Source organism: Jaculus jaculus, chromosome 7 (genome assembly GCF_020740685.1).
Source record: "Jaculus jaculus isolate mJacJac1 chromosome 7, mJacJac1.mat.Y.cur, whole genome shotgun sequence".
Taxonomy (NCBI): Eukaryota; Metazoa; Chordata; class Mammalia; order Rodentia; family Dipodidae; genus Jaculus; species Jaculus jaculus.
The window spans coordinates 110,064,962-110,091,288 of NC_059108.1; the positions used below are offsets into that span (position 1 = coordinate 110,064,962).

The 26,327-nt window shown below is 44.9% G+C and overlaps 1 protein-coding gene across 1 annotated transcript in view; it reads right to left on the minus strand.

Moving 5' to 3' along the window:
* The window catches only part of Tbpl2 (TATA-box binding protein like 2), a 40,688-nt gene extending 17,002 nt beyond the window's left edge, over nt 1-23,686 (minus strand). Inside the window, exons 1-5 of the mRNA XM_004649211.1 lie at nt 23,636-23,686; nt 19,400-19,806; nt 18,146-18,233; nt 14,236-14,327; nt 6,665-6,832 (exon numbers count right to left, since the gene is read on the minus strand). Of these exons, the coding sequence (XP_004649268.1) occupies nt 6,665-6,832; nt 14,236-14,327; nt 18,146-18,233; nt 19,400-19,806; nt 23,636-23,686 (806 nt within the window). The remainder of the gene's footprint in view (nt 1-6,664; nt 6,833-14,235; nt 14,328-18,145; nt 18,234-19,399; nt 19,807-23,635) is intronic.
* Nucleotides 23,687-26,327: the final 2,641 nt, after the last annotated feature.

Genomic DNA, 26,327 nt, shown 5'->3' on the forward strand with positions numbered 1-26,327 from the left:
ATGGCAATCTTACCAAAAGCAATCTACACATTTAATGCAATCCCTATCAAAATTCCGAAGGCATTCTTCATGGAAATAGAAAAAAAAAATCCAAAAATTCATTTGGAATCACAAAAAACTCTCAAATATGAAGTTATGAAATTTGCAGAAAAATGGATGGACCTGGAAAGGGTTATACTAAGTGAGGTAACCCAGGCCCAGAAAGCCAAGCGTCACATGTTCTCTCTCATATGTGGATACTAGCTATAGATGATTGGGCTTCTGTGTGAAAATGAAAATACTTAGTAGCAGAGGCCAATAAGTTAAAAAGGAGACATAAAGGGAAGAGAAAGGAAGGGAGGAGGGTACTTAATAGGTTGATATTGTATATATGTAAGTACAATGATTGAGATGGGGAGGTAATATGATGGAGAATGGAATTTCAAAGGGGAAAGTGGGGGGGAGAGGGAGGGAATTACCATGGGATATTTTTTTTTATAATCATGGAAAATGCTAATAAAATTTTTTTAAAAATTAAAAAAAAAAAGAAATAGAGCTATTCTTTTTTGGGGGGTAGGAAGAGGGAGATTGAAATAGTGTCTTGCTCTAGGCCCAAGCTGACCTGGAATTCACTATGTAGTCTCAGGCTAGTCTCGAACTCACAGTGATCCTCCTGCCTCAACCTCAAATGTGCTGGCACTAAAGGCATGTGCCACTACTCCTGAGTGTGCCAGAGAGATTATGTGAATGAGGATGGGTACACCAGGACCTCTAGCCACTGCAGATAAGCTCCAGATACATGTGCCACTTTGTGCATCTGGCTTTACATGGGTACTGGGAAATGGAAGTTTGGCAGTTAGGCTTTGTATGTAAGCGCCTTAACTGCTGAACCATCAGCTATTTGTAAAACAATGGCTCATGAAGAACAAATAGAAGAATAGGAAATCTGATAAGGGCTGGAGAGAAGGCTTAGCATAGCAGTTAAGGCACTTACCTGCAAAGCCAAAAGACACAGGCTTGATTCCCCTAGAGCCACATAAGCCAGATGCACAAGATAGCACATGCATCTGGAGTTCGTTTGCAGTGGCTGGAGGCCCTGGCGCCTATTCTCTCTCTGTCTCTCCTTCTCTCTCAATAAATCATAAATAAAATAGAAAACATAAGAGCCAGGCATGGTGGCACACGCCTTTAATCCCAGCACTTGGGAGGCAGAGGTAGGAGGAGCGCCATGAGTTCAAGGACACCCTGAGACTACCAAGTGAATTCCAGATCAGCCTGGGCTACAGCGAGACCCTACCTTGAAAAACCAGTGTGTGTGTGTGTGTGTGTGTGTGTGTGTGTGTGTGTGTGTAATTTGATAAGTGGAACATGAATCTTTGCATTTCAGGGGTGAATCCAGGCCACATGGAAAAGTACCATTCAGTTCTACAATGAATAAAGTCATATCAGCAGACGTGAAAGCTCTTGGTACCAGAAATGTGATCACCATTGTGAGGTGATCCTCCTGAAGGATGTGGAGATGGCAGTGGTGGACGTGACTTCGGGACCATCAGTCCACCTCCATGGAGGAAGCCTATCAGGACTTCCACCCTACTGTCCATCTCCTGGCCCTGAGAAGATCACTAGCTGGAAGCTAAAAAGAGAGAGAAAAGAAAGGGAAAAGAGAAGGGAAGGGAATGACTGGGCAGCCTAGGGATTTCTGCCATTGCAAATGAACTCGAGATGCTTGTGCACCGGGCTTTATTTATTTATTTTGGTTTTTCGAGGTAGGGTCTCACTGTGGTCCAGGCTGACCTGGAACTCACTATGTAATCTCAGGCTGGCCTCGAACTCACGGCGATCCTCCTACCTCTGCCTCCGAGTCCTGGGATTAAAGGCTTGCACTACCACGCCCGGCGTGCACCTGGCTTTAAATGTGTACTGGGGAATTAAACCCAGGCTGTGAGGCTTTGCAAGCAAATATCTTTAACCACTGAGCAATCTCCATAGCCCCTATCTGCATGATTTTTTATTTTATTTTATTTTATTTTTTTTGAGGTAGGGTCTCACTCTGGTCTAGGCTGACCTGGAATTAACTCTGTAGTCTCAGGGGGGCCTTGAACTCATGGCGATCCTCCTACCTCTGCCTCCCGAGTACTAGGATTAAAGGCATGTACCACCACGCCCGGTTCTGCATGATTTAAAAAAAAAAATTATTTATTTGTGAGCAGAGAAAGAGCTGAATATGGGTGCACCAGGGCCTCTAGCCACTGCAAACAAACTGTACCACTTTGTGCATCTCTCTTTTACTTGAGCAATGGGGAACTGAACCCAGGTCAGCAGGCTTTGCAAATAAGTGTCTGTAACTGCTGAGCAATCTTCCTAGCTCTATCAGCACTTTTTTAAAATTAAAAACTGGCTGGGTGTGGTAGTACACGCCTTTAATTACAGCACTTGTGAGGCAGAGGTAGGAGGATCTGCGTGAGTTTGAGGCCACCCTGAGACTACATAGTGAATTGCAGGTCATCCTGAGCTAGAGTAAGACCCTGCCTTGAAAAACAAACAAACAAACAAACAAAACAAATAAATAAATAAATAAACTGAAGAGAAACAGGAAATGTTCGTAGGAAACTGGGGACAATTATGACATAGAAAGATTGACAGAGAAGTAACAAAGGGGAGACCTGAGGTAGGGACATAGATCAGTGGTAGAGCACTTGTCTAGGACAAGGCTCAGGATTCAATCCCTTGGTTGTACTGACTGTGATCGTGCACAGTTGAAATCCCAACACCTGGAAGTATGAGGTAGGGGGATTATTGCAAGTTTGAGGCCATCCTGGGCAACACAGCCAGACTATATTTTTGTAGACACGTTTATACAATAAAGTTGAAATCTAAGTTTGTAGAACCTGGCAAATTAAAAAATGAACCTGAAGTTGATTCTTTTCTTGTTGTTTTTGTTTATATGAGGTAGGCTCTCATTTTAGCCCAGGCTCACCTGTAACTCATTCTGTAGACCCAGGCTAGCCTCAAACTCACAGTGATCCTCTTACTTCTGCCTGTTTGGATTAAAGGCATGTGCCACTGTGCCCAGCTGTGAACTTGAGGTGTTTTTTTTTTTTTTTTTTTTTTTTTGCTCAAGGTAGTTTCTCACTCTAGCCTAGGCTGACCTGAAAAATCACTGTAGTCTTGCGGTGGCCTTGAACTCACGGCAATCCTCCTACCTCAGCCTCCTGAGTGCTGGGATTAAAGGTGTGTGCCATCATACCCAACTGCAAATTTGGGGTTTTAACACAAGACAAATGACTTCATTTTTATTTATTTATTTATTTCAGAGCGACAGACATAGAGAGAAAGACACATAGAGGGAAAGAGAGAGAATGGGCGCGCCAGGGCTTCCAGCCTCTGCAAACTAACTCCAGACGCGTGCGCCCCCTTGTGCATCTGGCTAACGTGGACCTGGGGAACTGAGCCTCAAACCGGTGTCCTTAGGCTTCACAGGCAAGCGCTTAACCGCTAAGCCATCTCTCCAGCCCGACAAATCACTTCATTATCGAAGTGAATGAGTAGCATGTAGCCCACAGAGCTATAGGCAACTAAAAGGAGTTAAAGAGATGCCCCTTCCTCTGCTGAGAAAGAGGTGGTGTTAAGCTGCCAGTGTCAAGGGCACACACATTTGGAGCTGTCATATAACCCAGGCCCAAGGGCCTGATGGAGAGACCTGCAGGAGCCTGAGCCCAGAAATGACAACTGCAGAAACAGAAACTTTCCAGCCAAATCAAACAAAGATGGCCAATGTCATAAAACCTTTAGCCAAGGAGCATGGGCCTGGAACGGACCCTCTTGAGGGGGTAAAAGCCATGCATCTGGCGAATGCCCAGACGGCCCTTTGGCAATTTCATCCTTCAGGTGAAAATGGTGACAAGGGCACTCCTACTCTCGCCTGGAATCTGCTCAACGAAGAAGATGTGCTGTTGAGCAAGAGATAAGGGGAGGCAGAGGAACCGAACACATCAGGAAGGCTTCAGCAGCTATTCCTGCTAGAGTTCAGGCAGAGCCCCTTTGCATGCTCCGCAAAAGGTTCTGAGACAGGCAGGTTGCAGGTCCATAACTTGAAATTCTGGAAGGTAAGGTGGTTGTGTTCCCATATTTAAAAATGAAGGGTTTGGGCTTAAGAGATTGCTCACCAGCTAAGGTATTTGCCTGCAGAGGCTAACAACCTGGGTACAATTCCCCAGAACCCATGTAAAGCCAGATGCACAAAGTGGTGCATGCATCTGGATTTCGTTTGCAGTGGCTAGAGGCTCTGGCCCCTCCATTCTTTCCCTATGTGCCTTTCTCTCTCTCTCTCTTATTAATAAGTAGGGGCTAGCCAGGCGTGGTGGCGCACGCCTTTAATCCCAGCACTTGGGAGGCAGAGGTAGGAGGATCGCCATGAGTTCAAGGCCACCCTGAGACTACAGAGTTAATTCCAGGTCAGCCTGGACCAGAGTGAGACCTTACCTCAAAAAACAAAAAACAAAAAAAAAAAAAAAAAAAAAAAAGGGGGCTAGAGAGATGGCTTAGCAGTTAAGCACTTGCCTGTGAAGCCTATGGACCATGGTTTAAGGCTCGATTCCCCAGGACCCATGTAAGCCAGATGCACAAGGTGGTGCATGCATCTGCAGTGGCTGGAGGCCCCGATGTGGCCATATTCTGTCTCTCTCTCTCTCTCTCTCTGCCTCTTTCTCTCTCTGTCTGTCACTCTCAAATAAATAAATAAAAATAAAACAAAAAAATAAATACACTTCTTTAAAAAAAAAACGAAGGGCAGTTGGGTATGGTAGTGCACGCCTTTAATTCTAGCACTCCAGAGTCTGAGGTAGGAGGATCACTGTGGGTTTGAGGCTAGCCTGAGACTACAGAGTACACATTCCAGGTCAGCCTTGGCTACAGCAAGACCCTACCACAAAAACAAACAACAACAACAACAACAACAACAACAAAAGGAAGGCTTAACTAGGAGGCTACATGCCATCATCCCAAGGTGGAATAAAGAAAAACACAGCTTAAGTAGAAATTTTGCATGAGGAAGGGAGAGGGAACTTCCCAAGCTCAGATTTTGGGGGGAAAAAAAAAAAAGGTATCAGGCTGGAGAGATGGCTTAGCGGTTAAGCACTTGCCTGTGAAGCCTAAGGACTCCGGTTCAAGGCTTGACTCCCCAGGACCCACATTAGCCAGATGCACAAAGGGGCGCATGCATCTGGAGTTTGTTTGAAGTGGCTAGAGGGCCTGCCATACCCATTCTCTCTCTGTGTCTGCCTCTTTCTCTCTCTGTCTGTCACTCTCAAATAAATAAATTATATTTTTTTGTAAAAAGGTATCTACTGCTGGGACTAAATAAGTAAATTGGTGCCAGGGGAGGGGAAAAACAGTGCCCAGTGTATATCGTATCATAAAAACTAAATCTCTCAAACTGCTCAGTAAGCACTTCTCTTAATGTTCATATCCATATATCAATGCAACTCTCACTTTTGGGGCTCAAGCCACTGCAAATGAACTCCAGGTGCATGGGCCACCTCGTGCATCTGGCTTATGTGGGTCCTGGGGAATCGAGCCTGGGTCCTTAGGGTCACCTTAACTGCTAAGCCATCTTTCCAGCCCCCATGCCTAGATATTTTTAACTTTTTTTGAGATCATGTCTAAAAGGAAGTAACAAATATTAGGGAAATCCTGCTTCTGCTACCTTTATATACTCAATTAAACAGAATGTGGTTCACTGGTGGAGAGGAGGTCAATTTTGAAAAGACTTAAGTCTGGCTTGACCAAGAGAATTCAAAAGCATCTGTGATTCTACACCAGGTCAGGCACTTTGGCATAGGTGTGTGTCTCAAGGTGAGGAGGGGCTTGATGCTCACCTGTCAAGGCCTAGCATTCCTCTCTGAGGACTTGAGCTGAGGACCGGGAGCCACTCTAGCTGTCAAGAAGCCAAGGAGGCTAGGATGATCCTCTAAGAATGGGAATACAGGGCTAGAGAGGTCCTAAGCACCTGGGTTTGATTCCCCAGTAACCACGTAAGCCAGATGTGCAAGGTGATGCATGCATCTGGAGTTTGTTTGCAGTGGATGGAGGCCCTGGCATGTCCATTCTCATTCTCTCTCTCTCTCCCTCAAATAAATAAATGTGAGGAAAAAAGAATGGGAATTCATTAAAGACAACATTGTCCTGGCTGTCACAGCTACATAAAGTAGCTCTTACATTAAACCATACATAGGGTCACATTCATTCTCTTCCCCTTCTCTCCAGCCCTTCCTGTACTCACCAGTTGTCAGCTCCTTGCTATTTGTTTAATCAATCCTTACATCCCTACCCCTTCTGGTCCCCCACCCACTGTCATCTACAGAGCCACATGCGCCTATTTTACGTCTGTCAATTACTGGGTCATGGGGCAGCAGCACTGGCATTGGCAAACCCTGCCTGTGGTGGTACAGTCCTGCCGGGGATGAAGGCTTCCTAACTGTACCAGCAAGCACTGAGCACGGTGTTTCCAAAGACTGGTCCACACCGTACCCTTTGAGGGCTTGGGCACACTGTCTGGACCCTTTTGTTCTCCATCATATTTCTGAATAGTAATTACTTTTTCTTGAAGATCCCTTATATAAGCAGCCCGTATTTTATAACTGTAGTATCTCAGTAAACGCAGAGTGAAGAAAGCAAGCCACCATACCTACTGAACTGCCGGTGGGTGAGCACCAAGCCCTCCAGCCTGATGGGAAATTTCACATCACAGCTTGCGACCATGTTCTGAATCTTAAAATCCAGGAACCTGGCGGGGAACCCGAGCTTCTGCACCACGCGAGCGTACTTTCTTGCCGCCAGTCGGGACTGCTCTTCGCTGGGGAGGTGCAAATATGATTAAAAAAACATGTTTTTGTTTAGGTTTTAGAGAGTCTAGCTCTGTAGCCCAGGCTGCCCTGGAACTTACTATGTAGTGCAGGCTGGCCTCAAATGCACAACAATCCTCTTGCTTCAGCCTCCTGAGTGCTGGGATTGCGAGTGTGCACACCACACCTGGTCAATTGAAGACATCTTGGTCACCACGTTCCTGTTACTATTTGTTTGGTATTTACATCTCTCACTTTTTTTTTTTTTTCGAGGTAGGGTTGCACTCTAGCCCAGGCTGACCTGGAATTCACTGTGTAGTCTCAGGCTGGCCTCGAACTCACAGTGATCTTCCTTACCCCTGCCTCCTGAGTGCTCTAATTAAAGGTGTGCGCCACCATGCCCAATTGCATCTCACACTTCTAACTGTATTTTTATATTTTTATTCTTTGTATTATGTTCATCTTTCCTTTTTCTTTTTTTCGAGGTAGGGTCTCACTGTAGCCCAACTGATCTGAAATTCACTATGTAGTCTCAGGGTGGCCTCGAACTCACGGCGATCCTCCTACCTCTGCCTCCCGAGTGCTGGGATTAAAGGCGTGCACCACCACGCCTGGCTATGTTCATCTTTCAATGTAAGTATGAAATTGTAGGCTGGGGTTGGGGATATGGCTCAGTAGGCTGGGTTTAATCTCATGCATCATCAAAACAGAATAAAAATTTAAAACAAACAACCAGGGACAATATAGGCTCTGTGAGAAAGACCTACCTATTGCACCTTTGTCCCCAGCATCTTGTCAAAGGTCTGGTTCAATGTGCCATTGTTGAACTGAACCATAAAAAAAAATGTTGTGGTTTTCATTTGTTACATATAATGTGCCTCTTCTCTTACTTGTAATGTGTTATTTGATAAAAATATAACTTACTGCACTGGTTCTCAACCTGTATCTTCAGACCTGAAAATCTGTCACCAAAACCATGGGCCAGGTCCTACCTATGACACAAATTTTGTTGATGTTCACAGAATCTGGAGAACCACCCATCTATGTAAAAAGGATGTGTGGCATTTGTATGGAAAGTACAACAAAAATATGTACAAAAGTCTGCAAAAAAAGAAAACACCCTATAACATGAGGGCACTTGCCTTCCAGATCTAACCAAGATGACCAGAGCTCAGTTCTCCAGTACCCACATAAAGCCAGATGCACAAAATGGTGCATGGATCTGGAGTTCATTTGCAGCTGCTGGAGACCCTAGTAAGCCTATTTTGTCTGTCTCTCGTCTATCTCTACGTGCAAATACTTGTTTTTTAAAAACATGAAGAAGGGGTGCAGCGGTGTCGAATTCTGCTTCTCTTTTTCAGATGGGAGCTGGACCCGAGGAGATAAATGACCCAGCTCACCCGGCTCCCAGCTGAAACCACAAAGGAATTGGGGAAATGAGCAAGAGTGCTGCTTTCTCTGTGAACCTGAGATCAGCACAAGGGTGAAGGAGACAGACACTGAGGATACTCAACACCTACCAAACCAGAGATCCAGAAGCTCTAAGAGCCCATCACTGAAGTAGACTTAAAATGCACCCAACATGGCTCAGGGAATTTTGCAGAAGAGGGGGAAGAAAGATTGTTAAAGCCACAAATTGTGACATTTTGCACAGAGACATTGCCTCTCCCCATAAGTGACTGCTCCCCCACAATGCATGGCTTACAATCCCCATGGGGTTGACCTGCATCCCCAATGAGGAAGGCCTCATCAGAAAAGGGGCAGGGAGGAGGGAGAGGATGGTACCACCATGTGTTGCTTACATACTAAATATGTCCATCTCTTAAAAAAAATTTTTTTTTTAAAAACATGAAGGAAAGATAAGTGCCAGTTCAAGTGGCATAGATTTAGGTCTTTATGGGACAAATTGTCAAAAATAAAAACCTTAAAAACAACTCAGTTTTGCTTAGGGTTCCACTGAGCAACTGTTGTTCAAGTCAAGCCCAGCATGGGAAACTCACCCAACTCTGTAGCTGAGATTTTCAGATATTTGACAAATTTCAACCCAAATTTGTACCAGAAAATGGGAAGTCCTCAGACCTGAGGCTTCATTTTTTCATTACTTTTCAATTGCAACTTCCAAAATAACTAAGTAGCAGGGGCTGCGAGAAAGCCTAACAGCTGGTGGATGAGCTATGTGAGCCCTGCTCTCCTGGGGGGCTGTCCCCGGCTTTCAGTCTCTTGAAAGAAAAGCCAGTTTGACCCTGCTTGCCTGGACCAAAGTAGTGCTGGATTCTTTTATCTGTGTCTCTCACCACTGAGCTTCTGACATGAGCTTAGCCAAGATTGCAGGTCAGCAATGAAATAAACAGCTTCCTTTCTGTCTCTCTCTTCCCATCTCCCTTTCTTCCCTCTTCTCTCTCTCTTAAGTCAGGGTCTTGCCTTGTAGTTCAAGCTGGCCTTTTACTTGCAATCTTCTTGATTCTGTCCCTTAGGTCCTGGGATTATAGGCATATGCCACCATGCCTAGCAATAGCTTCCACTTTTGAAAACTTACATTTACCAAGTGTGGTGGTGCACATCAGCACTCGAGAGGCAGAGATAGGAGGTTTGCCATGAGTTTGAGGCCACCCTGAGACTACATAGTGAATTCCAGGTCAGCCTGGGCTAGGGTGAGACCCTACCTTGGAGGAGGAGGAGGAGCAGGGGGAGGGAAGAGATGGAGAAGGAGGAGGAAGAGAAGGAGAAGAAGATGAAGAAGAAAAAGAAAGAAAAATTACATTTGACGGCTGAGGAAATGGCTTAGCAGTTAAAAGTACTTGCTTGCAAAGCCCGCTGGCCTGGGTTTGATTCTCCAGTACCCATGTAAAGCCAGATGCACAAAATGGCATATGCATCTGGAATTCATTTGCCCCAGAAAAAGGTCTTGTGTCATACCCATGCTCCCTTGCTTGCTCACATAGGCAAATACTTAACCACTAAGCCATCTCTCTAGCCCTTTCTTTTTTAACTAAGTAAAAAAGAAAAATTATATTTCACCTAACTGATTCATTTCCCATTTTTCTTTTCTTTTTTTTTAATTTTATTTTTTTCTAAACAAACTCCAGATGCATGCACCCCCTTGTGCCTCTGGCTAATGTGGGTCCTGGGAAATCGAACCTAGGTCCTTTGGATTTGCAGGCAAATGCCTTAACTGCTAAGCCATCCCTCCAGCCCCATTTCCCATTTAAAAAAAAATATTTTATTTTTATTTATTTGACAGAGAAAGAGGAAGAGAGAGAGAGAGAATGGGCACACCAGGGCCTCCAGCCACTGCAGACAAACTCCAGACGCGTGCACCCCCTTGTGCATCTGGCTAACGTGGGTCCTGGGGAATCAAACTGGGGTCCTTTGGCTTTGCAGGCAAGCACCTTAACTGCTAAGCCATCCCTCCAGACCCCATTTAATTTTTTTAATTGATTAATTAATTTATTTATGACAAAGGGAGAGAGAGAGGGAGAGAGAGATGGAGAGAATAGGCGCACCATGGCTTCTGGCCACAGCAAATGAACTCCAGATGCATGCGCCACCATGTGCATCTGGCTTATGTGGGACCTGGAGAATAGAACCCGGTCCTTAGGCTTCACAGGCAAGCACCTTAACTGCTAAGCCATCTCTCCAGCCCCTCCCACTTTAATAAGTTCAAATTATGAAAATTTTCATGGCTCTTTAGTTTCTTGAGTTATTGGCTCTGAACTTTATAGAGATGTTCTCAATTTTTTATTATTGTTTTTCAAGGTAGGGTCTTGCTCTCTAACCCAGGTTGACCTAGAATTCCCGATGTAGTCTTAGGGTGGCCTTGAACTCTCAGTGATCCATCTTCCTCTGCCTCCAGACTGCTGGGACTGAAGGTGTGTGCCACCATGCCCAGCTAGATGTTCTCGATTTTTTCTGCATGCGTGTGCATACTTCTTTGTTTGTGTGGGCGCCAGTGTGTGTATGCACATGCATGCGCCCGTCTGTGGAGAGCAGCTGACATAGAGTATGTGACTGGATCCCTCTCCACCTTATTCTTTGAGGTAGTCTCTCACTGAGCCTCCACCTCACTGACTTGGCTGGACTAGCTGGCCAGTGAGCTCCACAGAGTCCTTATTTCTGCCTCCCTAGAACTGGATGTCAGAGACCTAACCTCGGGCCCTTATGCTTGTGCAGCACCACGTCCCCAGCCCAAGAAATTCCTGTTTTTCAGAGTCTAGTCTACATGGTCGTCACGCCTTTCATCCCAGCACCCAGGAGGCTGAGGTAGGAGGATCACCATGAGTTCAAGGTCAGCCTGGGTTCTGTATTAAGTTCCAGGCCAGCCTGTGTTAGAATGAGAATCTGCCTCAGAAGAGAAAATAAAAGAAGGAAAGGGAAAGAGGAAGGGAGGGGGGAAAGGAGGAAGAAATAGATTAAAAACCATGCCATCTTGAGCTGGGTGTGGTGGCTCACACCTTTAATCCCAGCACTTGGGAGGCAGAGGTAGGAGGATCTTTGAGTTCAAGGCCACCCTGAGACTACATAGTGCATTCCAGGTCAGCTTGGGCTACAGTGACACCCTACCTTGGGCGGGGGGAGAAAAACGACCTTGAAGTCTCATACCAGTGCCAATAATTACCCAAATTTTCCCTTCTCACCCATCCTAAGCAAACACAGTCTCCTTCACTCTTGCTGTTAAAATGAAAGAGTAGGTTTGAGCGCAGTTTTTTTAAAATACTGGTATCTCTTGTATGAACCAAATGTTGACAATTCACTATGCAAAATTCTAGAACCAAAAACATGTATATAACATCTATCTCTGTTAAGGCACTACCCAAGGTTGCCATTAGATTTTGTCAATCAAATTAAGGTAGGAAAATGTACTCATGAATGTATATAATATGAGCATATTTTATAATCAAAGTTAGTTGATTACAATTTAGTTGTCTGTATACCAGTCAATCCAATGTAACATGTTGTGACATTCCTAATTCAATATATAAGTATATGGTCACAATTTTACTTTATGACTTAAATCATTTCCTTCTTATTAGATATTTAATGTGGCTTTTCCCATCTTAACCACACTCTTGTGAAACAAACTCCCTTGCATATATCTTACTCAAGTATCCAATAATCATGTAGGATTGGAGGTTCCTGGGACCAGAGATCCACAGACCAGTATAATAGAAAAGCCCAAAATTTCATTCAGGTGCATATATTAGATACATAAAATCAAGTGGGAGAAAATGGGATTATACAAATGTCAACTGTCCTTTCCCCAGTTCACATAGGGGCTGAAAAAGATCATAAAAACTTCTGGAAGTCAATATTTGTGTAATGCTGGACAAGAGCTATGTCTTCCTAAACAGGAAATGAAATGTTAAAACCATATAGAAAAAATTAACAGACCATATATCAAATATGTCGCCTGGTGTGGGAGTGCACACCTTTAGTCCCAGTCTCCCTTTAGTCTCAGGAGGCACAGGTAGGAGGATCGCTGTGAGTTCGAGGTCAGCCTAAGACGACATAGTAAATTCCAGGTTAGCTTGGGCTAGAGTGAGACCCTATTTTTTTTCAGAGAGAGAGAGAGAGAGAGAGAGAGAGAGAGGGAGGGAGGGAGGGAGGGAGGGAGGGAGGGAGGGAGGGAGGGAGGGAGGGAGGGAGGGAGGGAGGGGGAGGGAGGGAGAGAGAGAGGGAGGGAGAAAATTGGCATGTCAGGGCTTCCAGCCACTGAAATTGAATTCCAGACACATGTGGCCCCTTGTGCCCTAGATCCTACCTTAAAAAAAAAAAAAAAAAGGCTTATGGCTTACCAGTTAAGGCGCTTGCCTGTAAAGTCAAAGGACACAATTCCGACTCCTCAGGAATTGTGGTGTATGCATCTGGAGTTCATTTGCAGTGGCTAGAGGGCCTGATGTGCCCATTCTCTCTATATATATTCCTTCCCCTCCCTCCCTCCTTCCCTCCTCCCCTCTCTCTATATATATACATACCAAAATAAAATATATGTAAATATAAATAAATAAATTATTATTATTAATTTTTTTTGGGTTTTTGAGGTTGGGTCTTGCTCTAGCCCAGGCTGACCTGGAATTCACTATGTACTTCCAGACTGGCCTTGAACTCAAGGTGATCCTTCTATCCCAGCCATATGTGCCACCACACCTGGCTTAATTATGTGTATTTTTTCCTATTTTCTTTTTTCTTTTTTTTTTCTTTTAGGTAGTGTCTCACTGTAGCCCAAGCTGACCTGGAATGCACTATGTAGTCTCAGCCTGGCCTCAAACTCACAGCAATCCTCCTATCTTTGCCTCCCGAGTGCTGGGAATAAAGGTGTGTGCCACCACGCCCAGCACTATGGTTTTTTTTTTTTTAAGTCCCATTTAAAATGCTATAAATAGTAATATAGGAAAATATTTATGGTAAAAATGATAAGGACAAAAACCTATTAATATCTATACAGAATATTGGGCAGAGATGACTCCTGAACTAATGCTCAACCAAGAGTGTTTTATAGCTGAGTGTGGCGGCACACACCTTTAATGCCAGCACTCAGGAGGCAGAGGTAGAGGACTGTCCTGAGTTCAAAGCCAGCCTGGGACTACAGAGTGAGATCAGGTCAGCCTGGGCTAGAATGAGACTGACCCTACCTCAAAAAAATTACTTTTAAAAAAAGTGTCTTAGCTGGGCATGGTGGCACATGCCTTTAATCCCAGCACTTGGGAGGCAGAGGGAGGTGGATTGCTGTGAGTTCGAGGCCACCCTGAGACTCCATAGTGAATTCCAGGTGATCCTGGGCTAGAGTGAGAGCCCACTGCAAAAAAATCAAAAGCAACAAAAAAAGTGTCTTACTTAGAAAGTTCTACCCATTTTTGAGAAGTGATGAAAATCCACAATAATGTTTTCCCAAGGTTTATAATATCCTGTCATCACTGCAGGGCTTTTGACAAAAAAAATACATCTTTAAAAAACACATTTAAGGGCTTAGTGATGAAGTGCTTGCCTGTGAAGCCTGAGGACCCCAGTTCAAGGCTTCATTCTCCAGGACCCACGTTAGCCAGATGCACAAGGGGGTGCACGCATCTGGAGTTCAGTTTGCAGTGGCTGGAGGCCCTGGCACACCCATTCTCTTTATCTGCCTCTTTCTCTCTCTCTGTCACTCTCAAATAAGTAAAAATAAAATAAAATGAAATAACAATAATAATAAAAAGTTTAAATAGTTCAGTTAAGCTTCCTTAGCTTGGAATTATCAGTGGGGACAGTGTGGGAGATAACTTAGTACAAAAAGTAGGAGTGCTTTTAACTTCCAATCTGTCACCTCATTGTTAGCTACTCAGCAAAGAAAAATCTTTGCCCTTACTACAGATGAACGCTACATCTCTTTGTTTTACATTGTGAGTCGTCTGGTGCATGGGGCGGAGACTGGTCCTCATACCTTTTGGCTCCTGTGCAGACCATTTTCCCAGAGCTAAATATGAGGGCGGTGGTCCTGGGCTCTCGGATCCTCATGATCACAGCAGCAAACCTCTGGACACAGAAGCCAACAAGAGACTCAGCCTCGTGGCTGGGATTTAACACTAGTACCATTCAAAATAACCTTCTAGAAACTGAGGTTGGATGGGAAAGCCAAGCAATGTCTGGGGCTGTTCTTCCCATATTAACCAAAGTGATCGTGATTCCAAAATATACTTCAAAACAGGTGAAAAATAATGGCAACACTTGTAATTAGAGTACTCATTACATTTCAGATCCAATACTTAGAACTTCTCTGCTTTTCTCCAATTTATCCTCATGGCAGGAATCCTTTGTTATCCTCAATGCACAAGGAAAAAAGTAGTTATTTAACCTTCAACATTGCACAGAAAATGGTAAAGTTGAGGCTGGAGAGATGTCTGAGTGGTTAAGGCACTTGTCTGTGAAGCGTAAGGACCCAGGTTTGATTTCCCAGGACCCACGTAAGCCAGATGCACAAGGTGGCACATGCGTCTGGAGTTGGCTTGCAGTGGGTAGAACCTAGACACCCTGGTGTGCCCATCCTTTCTCTCTCTCTGTCTGTCAAATAAATAAATAAATAAATAAGTAAATCTTTTAAAATGGTAAAATTGGACTATAAAACCACAACTAGTCAGACTTATGTTGACATACTTCCTCCACATAATCCATCAAAATATGAGTAAGAAGTACAGATGACACTGGTGTGGTAATGCATGCCTATAATCCTAGCCCTGAAGAGGCCGAGGCAAGAGAATCACAAGCTTAAGGCCAACCTGAGCTACTTAGTGACAGCCTATTGTAAACAAAATAAGCAATACAGAGGAACCCTATGTTATGTGTGCTATTGTCAAGATCTTGAAATGTACCAAGTCACTGGATGTGCTGGCAAATGTCTTTAATCCTAGTACTTGGGAGGTTGAGGTAGGAGGATCATAGTGAGTTCAAGGCCAACCTGGGCTAGAGTGAGACCCTACTTCCAAAAAAAAAAAATGTGGGCTGGAGAGATGGCTTAGTAGTTGAGGCACTTGCCTGCAAAGTCAAAGGACTCAGGTTCGATTCCCCAGGACCCACGTAAGCCAGATGCACAAGGTGGCACATGTGTCTGGAGTTCTTTGCAGCAGCTGAAGGTCCTGGTGCGCCCATTCTCTCTATCTGCCTCTTTCTCTCTCTCAAACAAATATAATAAAGTTTAAAAAAATTGAAAACAAATGTGGCTGGACAGATGGCTTAGCGGTTAAGGCTCTTGCCTGTGAAGCCTAAGGACCCACATTCATTCCCCAGAACCCACATAAGCCAGATGCATATGGTGGCTAGAGACCCTGTCACTCCCATTCTCTCTCTCTCTGATAAATAAATAAAAATAAAATGTCTCTCTCTCTCCCTCTACCTGTTTTTCTCTCTGTGTCTGTCGCTCTCAAATAAATAAATAAAAAATTAAAATAAAATAAAATAAAATAAAATGTAAGCTGGGTATAGTGGCACATGTCTTTAATCTTAGCACTTGAGAGGCAGAGGTAAGAGGATCGATCGCCTGTGAGTTTGAGGCCAGCCTGAGACTACAGAGTGAATTCCAGATCATCCTGGAGTAAGACCTGAGCTGGAGGGTGCAGGATGGGAGGTAAGCCTGGCTGGAGAGATGGCTCAGCTGCTACAGATACTTGCTTGCAAAGCCTGGAAATCCCCAGTACCCACATAAATCCAGGTGCATAAAGTGGCACATGCATCTAGAGTTTGTAGTGGCAGGAGACCCTGGCATACCTGTTCCCTCTCTCTCTGTTATATTTGGGTACTACCCAAGTAACATTAAATTCAGATGTCATAGGCTGGAGAGAGATGTCTTAGCAGTAAATATGCTTGCCTGCAAAGCCTAAGGACCCAGGTTCAATTCTCCAGGACCCACGTAAACCAGATACACAAAGTGGCACATATGTTTGGAGTTTATTTGCAGTGGCTGGAGGCCCTGGCATGTCCATTCTCTGTCTCTCTCTCTCAAATAATAAATAAATAAAATATTTTTAAAAATTCAGATGTCAATAAAAATATAACTGCAAAAGCAAATGGTTAATCCATAAGTAACTAATGTACCCAAGGTCTTTCCTACTATAGGGGTCTTTTTCATCTGATTCCATAAACCTTCCCAGTGGGAACCAGGTTTTACTCAATTTGTACTCCTCAGTACAGACTAGCAAATTATTAAATGCTGATTGGATTAACAAATCCAGATCCCCTAAAAGTAAACAGGTCAGTGAGAACAGGACACCTGTCCTTGGCAAAACACACAGAATAGGTTTTATTAAACCTTAGAGGGACTGGCAGGGGATCCCTGAATCATGTGTTATAAGTAGAAACTTGAACTTTAAATTTAGCCTTTTCTAAAATATTTTATTTATTTATTTATTTGCAAGGAGAGAGAGAGAGAGAGAGAGAGAGAGAGAGAGAGAGAGAATATGACAGTAAGAGTGCTAGGGCACCCAGCCACCACAAATGAACTCCAGCTGCATGCGCCACCCTGTGCACGTGGCTCTACATGGGTATTGAATAATCAAACCCTTGTCATCAGGCTCTGCAGTCAAGCGCCTTAACCGCTGAGCCATCTCTCTAGCCCAAAATCAGCTTTTTCAAAAGTAGAAACTGTAAATGAAAAAATATTCAACTGTTAGCTACTTTGAACATTTAGAAAAATTATTTTCAGCCAGATATGATGGTGCATGACTGTAATCCTAGAACTCAAGAGGCCAAGACAGGAAGATTTCAAGCTGTAAGAAGCCCTGTGATCAGTCCTCAGCATCATATAAACCAGACATGGTTAAAAAAAAAAAATCCACAAATATGTTGGCATTTCAAGAAAGCTAGTGTCCTAATAGGCTGAAAATAAGCATCAAGAAAAATCTTTCTGGATAACAAGGCAAAGATCTAGATTTAGGACTGCTTAATTATTGCATTTTTTTCAGTAGAGTGAGCATCTTTTGTAACTTCAAAATAGAAGTTAACCATTTGAATTACCAAAGATTTTCACAAATATATATACATATATATCTGTACACACACACACACATATATATATATGATTTTAGAAAACAAATATAAAGAAATGATAGGCTGGAGAGATATCTTAGTGATTAAGGAACTTAGCTGTGAAGCCTAAGGACCCAAGTTTGATTCCCCAGTACCTATGTAAGCCAGATGCACAAGGTGGCACATGCATCTGGAAGTGTGTTTGCAGTGGCTAGAGGCCCTGGCATGTCCATCCCCCCCCCCCCCGATGCCTCTTTCTCTCTTTCACATGCATACATAAGATTTTTAAAAAAAATAATAAACAGGGTTGGGCTGGAGAGATGGCTTAGCGGTTAAGCGCTTGCCTGTGAAGCCTAAGGACCCTGGTTCAAGGCTTGATTCCCCAGGACCCATGTAGGTCAGATGCACAAGGTGGCACATACATCTGGAGTTTGTTTACAGTGGCTAGAGGCCCTGGTACACCCATTATCTCTTTCTCTGTCTGTCACCCTCAAATAAATAAATAAAAATAAACAAAAAATTAAAAAATAATAATAATAAACAGGGTTGAAGAGATAGCTTAGCGGTTAAGGCACTTGCCTGCAAAGCCTAAGGACCAATGTTTGACTCTCCAGATCCCACCTAAGCCAGACGCACAAAGGTGAGGCAAGCACAAGGTTGCACATGCCCATTAGGTGGTGCAAGCATCTGGAGTTCAATTGCCACGGCCCTGGTGCACTAATTCTCTCTCTAAAGTAAAAGTTAAAAATAATAATAAAGAAATGAGTACATATCATAGTAAGGAAAGTAAGTCTAAATAGAGGCCAACTGTTGAAAGGGGTGTTGAGAAATCTTACCTTTGGGTTATATTCTGCATTTTTGGCATGCAAAGCTATTTTCTTCAGATCCAGTTTACAGGCCAAGTTTACAGTGGAAACTATGTTCCTGAACAAATATGTCAACTTATTAAAATTATTTATGTTCCATATAATTTTCTAAGACAAACAGCTTATTAACTTTATTTCATAGGTCATATCTTACCAACTTTACTAGGGGAGACTTCTCAATGCAAAATATGTAGTAATACAATTGCTTAAAAAAGGTAAAATTGGGCCGGGCATGGTGGCGCACGCCTTTAATCCCAGCACTCACTTGGGAGGCAGAGGTAGGAGGATCACCTGAATTCAAGGCCACCCTGAGACACTACATAGTTAATTCCAGGTCATCCTGGGCTAGAGCTAGACCCTACCTTGAAAAACCAAAAGCCCCCCAACCCCGCCACCAAAAAAAAAGAAAAGAAAATGTAAAATTGGGCTGGAAAGATGGATTAGTGGTTAAGGTGCTTGCCTGAGAAACCTAAGCGCTCTCCAGGTTTCACATAAGTCAGACACACAGTGATGGCAAGCGTGCCATCTTGCACATGCGCACAAAGGGGCACATGTGTCTGGAGTTCATTTTCAGTGGCTGAAGGCCCTGGTGTACCTATTCTGTCTGTCTCTCTCTTTCTCAATAAATAAATAAATAAATAAAATAAAAAGGCAAAAACCCCAAAGTGCTAAAACAGCATTTTCTTAAAATTACTTTTCAAGGTAGGGTCTCATTCTTGCCCAGGCTGATCTGGAATTTACTCTGTAGTCTTGGGGTGGCCTCGAATTCAAAATCCTCCTACCTCTGCCTCCTGAATGCTGGGATTAAAGGCATGCAACACCACACCCATATCCTTAAATTAAGTTCTAAAACAAACACTGTGCTTCAGAACAGAACCCCTAATTCCAAGTTAATTTGCATATCAAAGTCACTTATATATTTTTATATCCTGTGCGTTTATCCAGCCCCAACTATGATTTCCCACAACTTTGGTGCTTTAGTATAAACAATACAATCCTTCAAAAATGTTTCTTCTAATCTTAACTTCATTTTAGAGACCAAGGGGTATTGCTGTGTTTTATCGAAAATCAAACTGTCATCAACCATAATCTACGAGGAACTAAGGTCTATCTCAGCCTGAAATTCCCTTCCCTGCACTATTATCCTGAAATCCGTTGCCAGCACCTTCAGAAATATAAACCATGTGCCCAGAAGCATCAATTGATTAAGAAACACACACTTACTGGAGTTGAGGCACAATTCCAGAACATTCTGAGACAGGGTTCATTGGGGTCATAGAAGCTATGGGTGCCATAGGCAAAGCATCTGGTTTGTCAGGCAAGGGCTGGAGGGAGGCAGCACCACCAGGCTGCAGGTGTGAGTGGGCACTGGATAAGCCGCTGCCACTGAAGCCCTGCCCAACGTCCTGTTCATTTTCTTCACTTCCACGCTGGTTTCCAGTGGCACTCTCCTCTTTATTTTCTTGGGTGAGTTCATCTGGTAGGAAGCTGAGATCCACAGACGAGAAGTCTCCAGATGTTTCTTTGACTTCAAGATGTGCACTGAATGCAGTCTCTGGATTGGATGGGTTATACACGTCATAAGGAGCCGCTGGGCTGAACAGGGGAGGTACAGCTGGGCCAAGGTCGTCCTGGGAAGTCCCCAAAATGCAACAAGCAAAACAGGGTTATGTCAAAGGGATTCCACTGCAGCAGGAAGGCAATGGCTTCAGTGTAAATAGCATGTCACTGATACCCTGCCTCTTTGTACAAAGTGCTACTAAGATTCTACTAGAGAGCTGGAGAGATGGCTTGCATAGCCTGGTGGCCCGAGCTCAATTCCCCAGTACCCACACAGAACCAAATGCATGAAGTGGTCCATACACACACATTCTCTCTCTCTCAACTAAATATTAAAATGATTCTACTAGAGAGACTATATATGACATTCAAGTAAATCTTTAGATGCAAAAATGTATTTGCAGGGCTGGGGAGATGGCTTAATGGTTAAAGCATTTGCCTGCAAAGCCTAAGGATCCAGGTTTGATTCTCCAGAACCCATGTAAGCCAATGCACATAGTGGCACATGCATTTGGAGTTCGTTTGCAGTGGCTGGAGGCCCTGGTGCACCCATTTTCTCTCCCTTTCTCTCTCTCTCATAAATAAGTGAAAAAAATTAAAAATGTATTTGTCATACGATATTTTTTCCTGCTTCAGTTAGAAAGTCAGTAAGCTGCCACTATAGATCCATTTGCAATAGAAGTAACTAAGCCAGCCTGCTTTAAACAACTATAGGAAGTGAATAAGTTTGCTGTACTATTTAGCTATAAGCTTCAATTGATTTCAAATGTACATTTTAGGAAGAACATGTGAACTTCAAGATACAGTTCTGGGGACTGGGGAGATGGCTCAGTGGTAAGGGCACGAGCTTGGTCTGCTGGCTTGGGTTCAATCCCCTAGTTCCCACGTAAAGCCAAATGTACAAAATGGAGCATGTATCTGGAGTTTGATTGCAGCAGCAAGAGGCCCTGCTGTGCCCATTCTCTCTCCTTCTCTGTTTTTATTTTTAATTTTTATTTATTTATTTGCAAGCAGAGAGAAGAGAGACAGACAGAGAGAGAATGGGCACACCAGGGCTTCCAGCCACTGCAAAGGAACTCCAGATGCCTGTGCCTCTTGTGCATCTGGCTTATGTGGGTCCTGGGAAATCGAACCTGGGTCCTTTGGCTTTGCAGGCAAATACCTTGACCATTAAGCCATCTCTCCAGTCCCCCCTCTCTGTTTTGTTAAAAAAAATTTTGAGGTAGGGTCTCTCTCTAGCCCAGGTTGACCTGAAATTACTATGAAGTCTTAGGGTATCCTTGAACTCATGGCAATCCTCTTACCTCTGCCTCCCAATCCCTCTCTCAAATAAATAAAAAGTTTTAAAGATGCAGCCTTGTGCTAGGAGATGGCTCAGTGATAAGAGCACTGGCTTACTTGCTGCAAGCATGAGGGCTTGGGGAGTCCTGAGACTGCCTGAATCCAATTTCCAAGGACCCCCACACCCCTGTAACCCCAGTCCTGTGGGGCAAAGAGACTCAAGATTCACTGTGGCTCCTGGGAAGGTGGGGAAACCCACAGCTCCACATTCAGAGAGATTCGGTCTCAACAATGTCCCCCACATTCACGATAAAAAACCAGCATTCCTCCTCTGGCCTCTATGTTCCTGTGAACATCTGCACATTCATGCGCATATACCAACACAGACACCACTCCACATACTACACATGCAAAACAAAAGATAGTTTTGAACGCTAGCCACCAAAGGCCCAGTGCTCTATTTTTCTAGTCAAAAGTGAAATAAGAAAACATTCTATGTGCATTTACAATCAAATCAGATACCAAGTTAATAATCTTAAATCATTAAGATTTTTTTTTTTTGTAGTTATTTGCTTTGTGACAAGATCTCACTGTAGCCCAGGCTGGTCTGTACCTCCAGAGTGCTCAGATTATATGGGTACTAAATCAGTGTATCCAGGGAAATCTGCTCCACTGCCAGCCCCCAGCAATTGTGGGAATTGGAGTGCACCTGACAGAAGCTGATGTAAAATTCATGGCTACGCTACTTTGCTACACGCATTGTCCCCCATGTCACACAAGCTGCAGACCTAGCTTCCACACTCCTGCTTACAGGAGAACCCCCCGCCTCAGCTGTTATGTCTGGCAACTGCATGGCCATGCCCCTGACCTGTTACATCCCTGGGGTGACGAAGCCACCTCAGCTAACACACGTAGCTGGATGCTAGGGAACTGTTCTGTTATTACAGATCCAGCAGATGGCAGGGGTGACTAATTATTCAAACATTGCTAAGCGCGTAGCTACTCTCCTGAGATAAGGATTTCTAACCTCTGTTTTCATGTTGAATTAGTCTCCATCTCTCCCCCTTTCTGTGCAACGGCCTGAAAATGTAAGGTGGGAACAATGGGTCCTGGTTCCTCCTTATTATGATTTACTTGACCTCCCCTGTCCCAGTGGGCAAGGGCCTCAAACAATTCATACTGACAGCGGTCAGGGGCTCCGCTCTCCCCGCATGACGTTTTCACAGGGGCCAAGTTGTCACTGAAAGACACTGAACTTTGAAACTCAGAGACAGTGAAGGGGCTCGTCTGCCAGATCCAGCCCCAGGCCCCTCCAATCCAGAGCTCACCTATGGAATAGCACTTATCCTCACAGCTGAAGAAACCGTTAGACAGCTTTTGCAGGACCACCAACGTGCCTTTCCCAGAATCCTTCCTTCCTCCCAGGCTCTCCCTCCCGTCATGTCTTAAATACTATGACACCCCACCATTTTTACTGCAGCGCTGACCTTTGCCTTAAAAAATAAAAACCTTGCACTAACAGTCAGGCATGGTGGAGAAACATTTAATTCCAGCACTTGGGAGGATTGCTGTGAGTTCAAGGCCAGCCTGAGACTACACAGTGAATTCCAGGTCAGCCTGAGCTAGAGTGAGACCCTACCTCAAAATAAAACAACAAGGGGGAAAAAAAAGTTGTTTTTGGGGCTGGAGGGATGGCTTATTGGTTAAGGTGTTTGCTTGTGAAGCCTAAGGACCCAGGTTTGATTCCCCAGTACCTACGTAAGCCAGATGCACAAGGTGGCACATGCGTCCTGAGTTCATTTGCAGAGGCTAGAGGCCCTGGTGAGTCCATTCTCTCTCTCAAATAAATATTTTTAAGTTATTATTGGAGCTGGAGTTATAACTTAGAATGCCTGCCTAGCTTGTAATATCAACAAGCAAGAGGTGGAGAAATTAGGATCAGAAGTTCAAGGTTATTCTCCATTACATAGTGAGGCCAGCCTAGCAACATGAGACCATGTCTCACCAAAAAATAAATAGAAAGCTTTAAAAAAATGCTTTCTTTCCCCCTGCAATAGTGGACTAAAAATTTTAAGAATGAGCCTGGTAGAGTGGCATGTGGTACAATGCACTGTAGCTCTGAGTGCTGGGGAGGTTGAGGCAGGAGAGAAACTTGAGACCAGAGTTTAAGGTCAGCTGCTGGAGTACAGTAATACAACAGGCTCAAAATGAAATCAGCTGGAAGATGCCACAGGTGTGCCTAAATCACATTTTTGCAAATTCCACAGTCAACCAACTCCTTCCTCCAGGAAGCCTAAACTGGAGCCTGTCCTTTGGTTGGGATGAAAGGCTGCTTGTGGACCAGGCCTGGCCCGCGGGAACCCAAGGCCAATGGGGGGGGAGGGAGGGTAGGGAGAAGGGAAAGGGGGATTCGAACTCAGCTTGACCTCCAGAGTCTGGCTGAGAAACTTGGTTGTTTCTCCTCTCCAAGCTTCCAAGTTCAGCTGAGCGGCCTGGATAATGGAGCCCGCCTGTTTAAGGGGGGGGGGCTTTGAGTTTTCAAGGTGATCAAGTCGTGGCCCTCGGCATAAAGCTCGGGGACCCAGGCCCCGGGAACGGCAGTGTGGCCTCCAGGCTCACCTGGCCGGCGCAGCCGTTCAGGTAGAGGTCAAGGTATGCGTCCTCCTCCATGTACTGCGGGAGAGCCGGAACCTCGCCGGTTCCGAGGCGCGGGAGCCTTTTATGTGCCTGGGCCGGGCGGCGTGGGCGAGGCGGGGCCCTGGGCGCCGGTCCGCACAGGTGATGTGCCCAGGCCGGATGCAGCCCGGGGGGTCGGGGCCTGGGCGAGGGCGGGGGGCGCACGCGCGCGCCTCGTCCCCAGCGGAGCCCCGGTCCTGCGAAATTGATCTTCAGACTTCGAGATGCGGCCTTTGCCTCCGCAGGAGAGTCCTCTGCGCTAGTGGCATAACAAGTAAGGGGGCAGAGGCTGGGGAGATGGCTCAGAGGTTAAAGGCACTTACTCACAAAAAAGCTATGGACCTGGTTCAGTTCCCCAGTGCCCTCGTAAAAGCCAGATTCACAATGTGGCGAGTGCATCTGGAGAATCTTTGCAGGGACAAGAGGTTCTGGCTCTCTGTCTTTGTCTCTCTCTCAAATAAATCAAAGTATTTTTTTTAATTACTTAGTTTTTTTATTTATTTATTTGAGAGCGACAGAGACAGAGAGAAAGACAGATAGAGGGAGAGAGAGAGAGAGAATGGGCACGCCAGGGCTTCCAGCCTCTGCAAACGAACTCCAGACATGTGCGCCCCCTTGTGCATCTGGCTAACGTGGGACCTGGGGAACCGAGCCTCGAACCGGGGTCCTTAGGCTTCACAGGCGAGCGCTTAACCGCTAAGCCATCTCTCCAGCCCAATTACTTAGTTTTTGAGAGAGAATAAGAGGCAGATAGGGAATGGGCACACCAGGGCCTCTAGCCACTGCAAACGCACTGCAGACGCATGTGCCACCTGTGCATCTGGCTTCACGTGAGTACTGGGGAATCAAACCCAGGCCTTCAGACTTTGCAAGCAAGTGCCTTTAACAGCCGAGACATCTCCCCAGCCTCTAGGTGCTCTGGTGTTGCAGATGTAATTAAGACTTCCTAACAGGTGGTATTAGGTAGGAGAGATTCTCAATTGAAGCTTGGCCTGACATGATGAAGGGGATGATGGAGAGATTTCAGAGTGTGAGGTGGATTCTCCAGGAGGAAGATTCTTTGCTGCAGGCTGTGGAGGTGAATGGGCGGGGTTGAAAGGAATGTAGGTGGCCTCTAGGGCCTGAGTGTGGCACCACTTGACAGATAGGAAATGAGACGTCAGCTCTATAGCTACAAGAACTGAGCTTGCACATCAATAAGCTTGGAAGTGATTTCTTCCCAGAGCTTCCAGAAAGGCCAACCGTTCTCTCTCTCTCACACACTCTCTCTCTGTGTTGTTCTTGTTATTTAGCTCATATTAAGGATACAAAATACCAGGTTTCATTGAAACATTTTCATATATGCATATAATGGACTTTGATCATATCCCCCCATTACTCCTTTTTTGTTTGTTTATTTTTATTTATTTATTTGAGAGCTACAGACAGAGAAAGAGGCAGAGAAAGAGAGAGAGAGAGAGAGAGAGAGAGAGAGAGAGAGAGAGAGAGAGAATGGGCTCACCAGGGCTTCCAGCCACTGCAAACGAACTCCACATGCGTGTGCCTCCTTGTGCATCTGGCTAACGTGGGTCCTTGGGAATCGAGGCTCGAACCGGGGTCCTTAGGCTTCACAGGCAAACACTTAATTGCTAAGCCATCTCTCCAGCCCTCCCCCCATTACTCTTACATACTCTCTTTTCTCTGTTAGCTCCTTCTACTTTCATATCTCCTTTCTCTGGACTCCACATTTGATAGGAAATATGTCATACTTGTGTTTCTCTGACTGGCTTTGTTGGGTAGCTGCTTTCCCCAAGTTGGACGTGACCATGACCAACTTAAATCAGAGCTGCTGTGAGGACCTTGATGTGTGACCCTCAGGGGACTGGGCCTCCTCCTTGAAGGAGGGTGAAGCTCAAAGGGCCCAGGACCCTCAGGAGCCTTCACAAGATTCTCCCAAGGGGCTGGAGAGATGGCTCAGTGATGGCCTGGGTTTAATTCCCCAGTGCCCACACAAAGCCAGATGCACAAAGAGGCGGATGCATCTAGAGTTCGTCTGCAGTGGCAAGAGGTCTCCACGCTGATGTCCACAATGGCTGGACCAGTTTACATCCCCACCAACAGTATAGAAGGGTTCCTCTTTTTCCACATCCATCCAGCATTTGTTTTCTTTGTTAAAAAAAAAAAAAAAGTTATTGGGCTGGAGAGATGGCTTATCAGTTAAGTGCTTGTCTGTGAAGCCTAAGGATCCTGGTTTGAGGCGCGATTCCCCAGGACCCATGTTAGCCAGATGCACAGGGGGGTGCACATGTCTGGAGTTCATTTGCAATGGCTGGAAGCCCTGGTGCACCCATTCTCTCTCTTTTTTTCTCTCTTTGCATCTTTCTCTCTCTCTCTGTCATTCTCAAATAAAAAAAATTATTTTTTTATTTTTAATTTTTATTTATTTATTTATTTGAGAGCGACAGACACAGAGAGAAAGACAGAGAGAGGGAGAGAGAGAGAATGGGCGCGCCAGGGCTTCCAGCCTCTGCAAACGAACTCCAGACGCGTGCGCCCCTTGTGCATCTGTCTAACGTGGGACCTGGGGAACCGAGCCTCGAACCGGGGTCCTTAGGCTTCACAGGCAAGCGCTTAGCCGCTAAGCCATCTCTCCAGC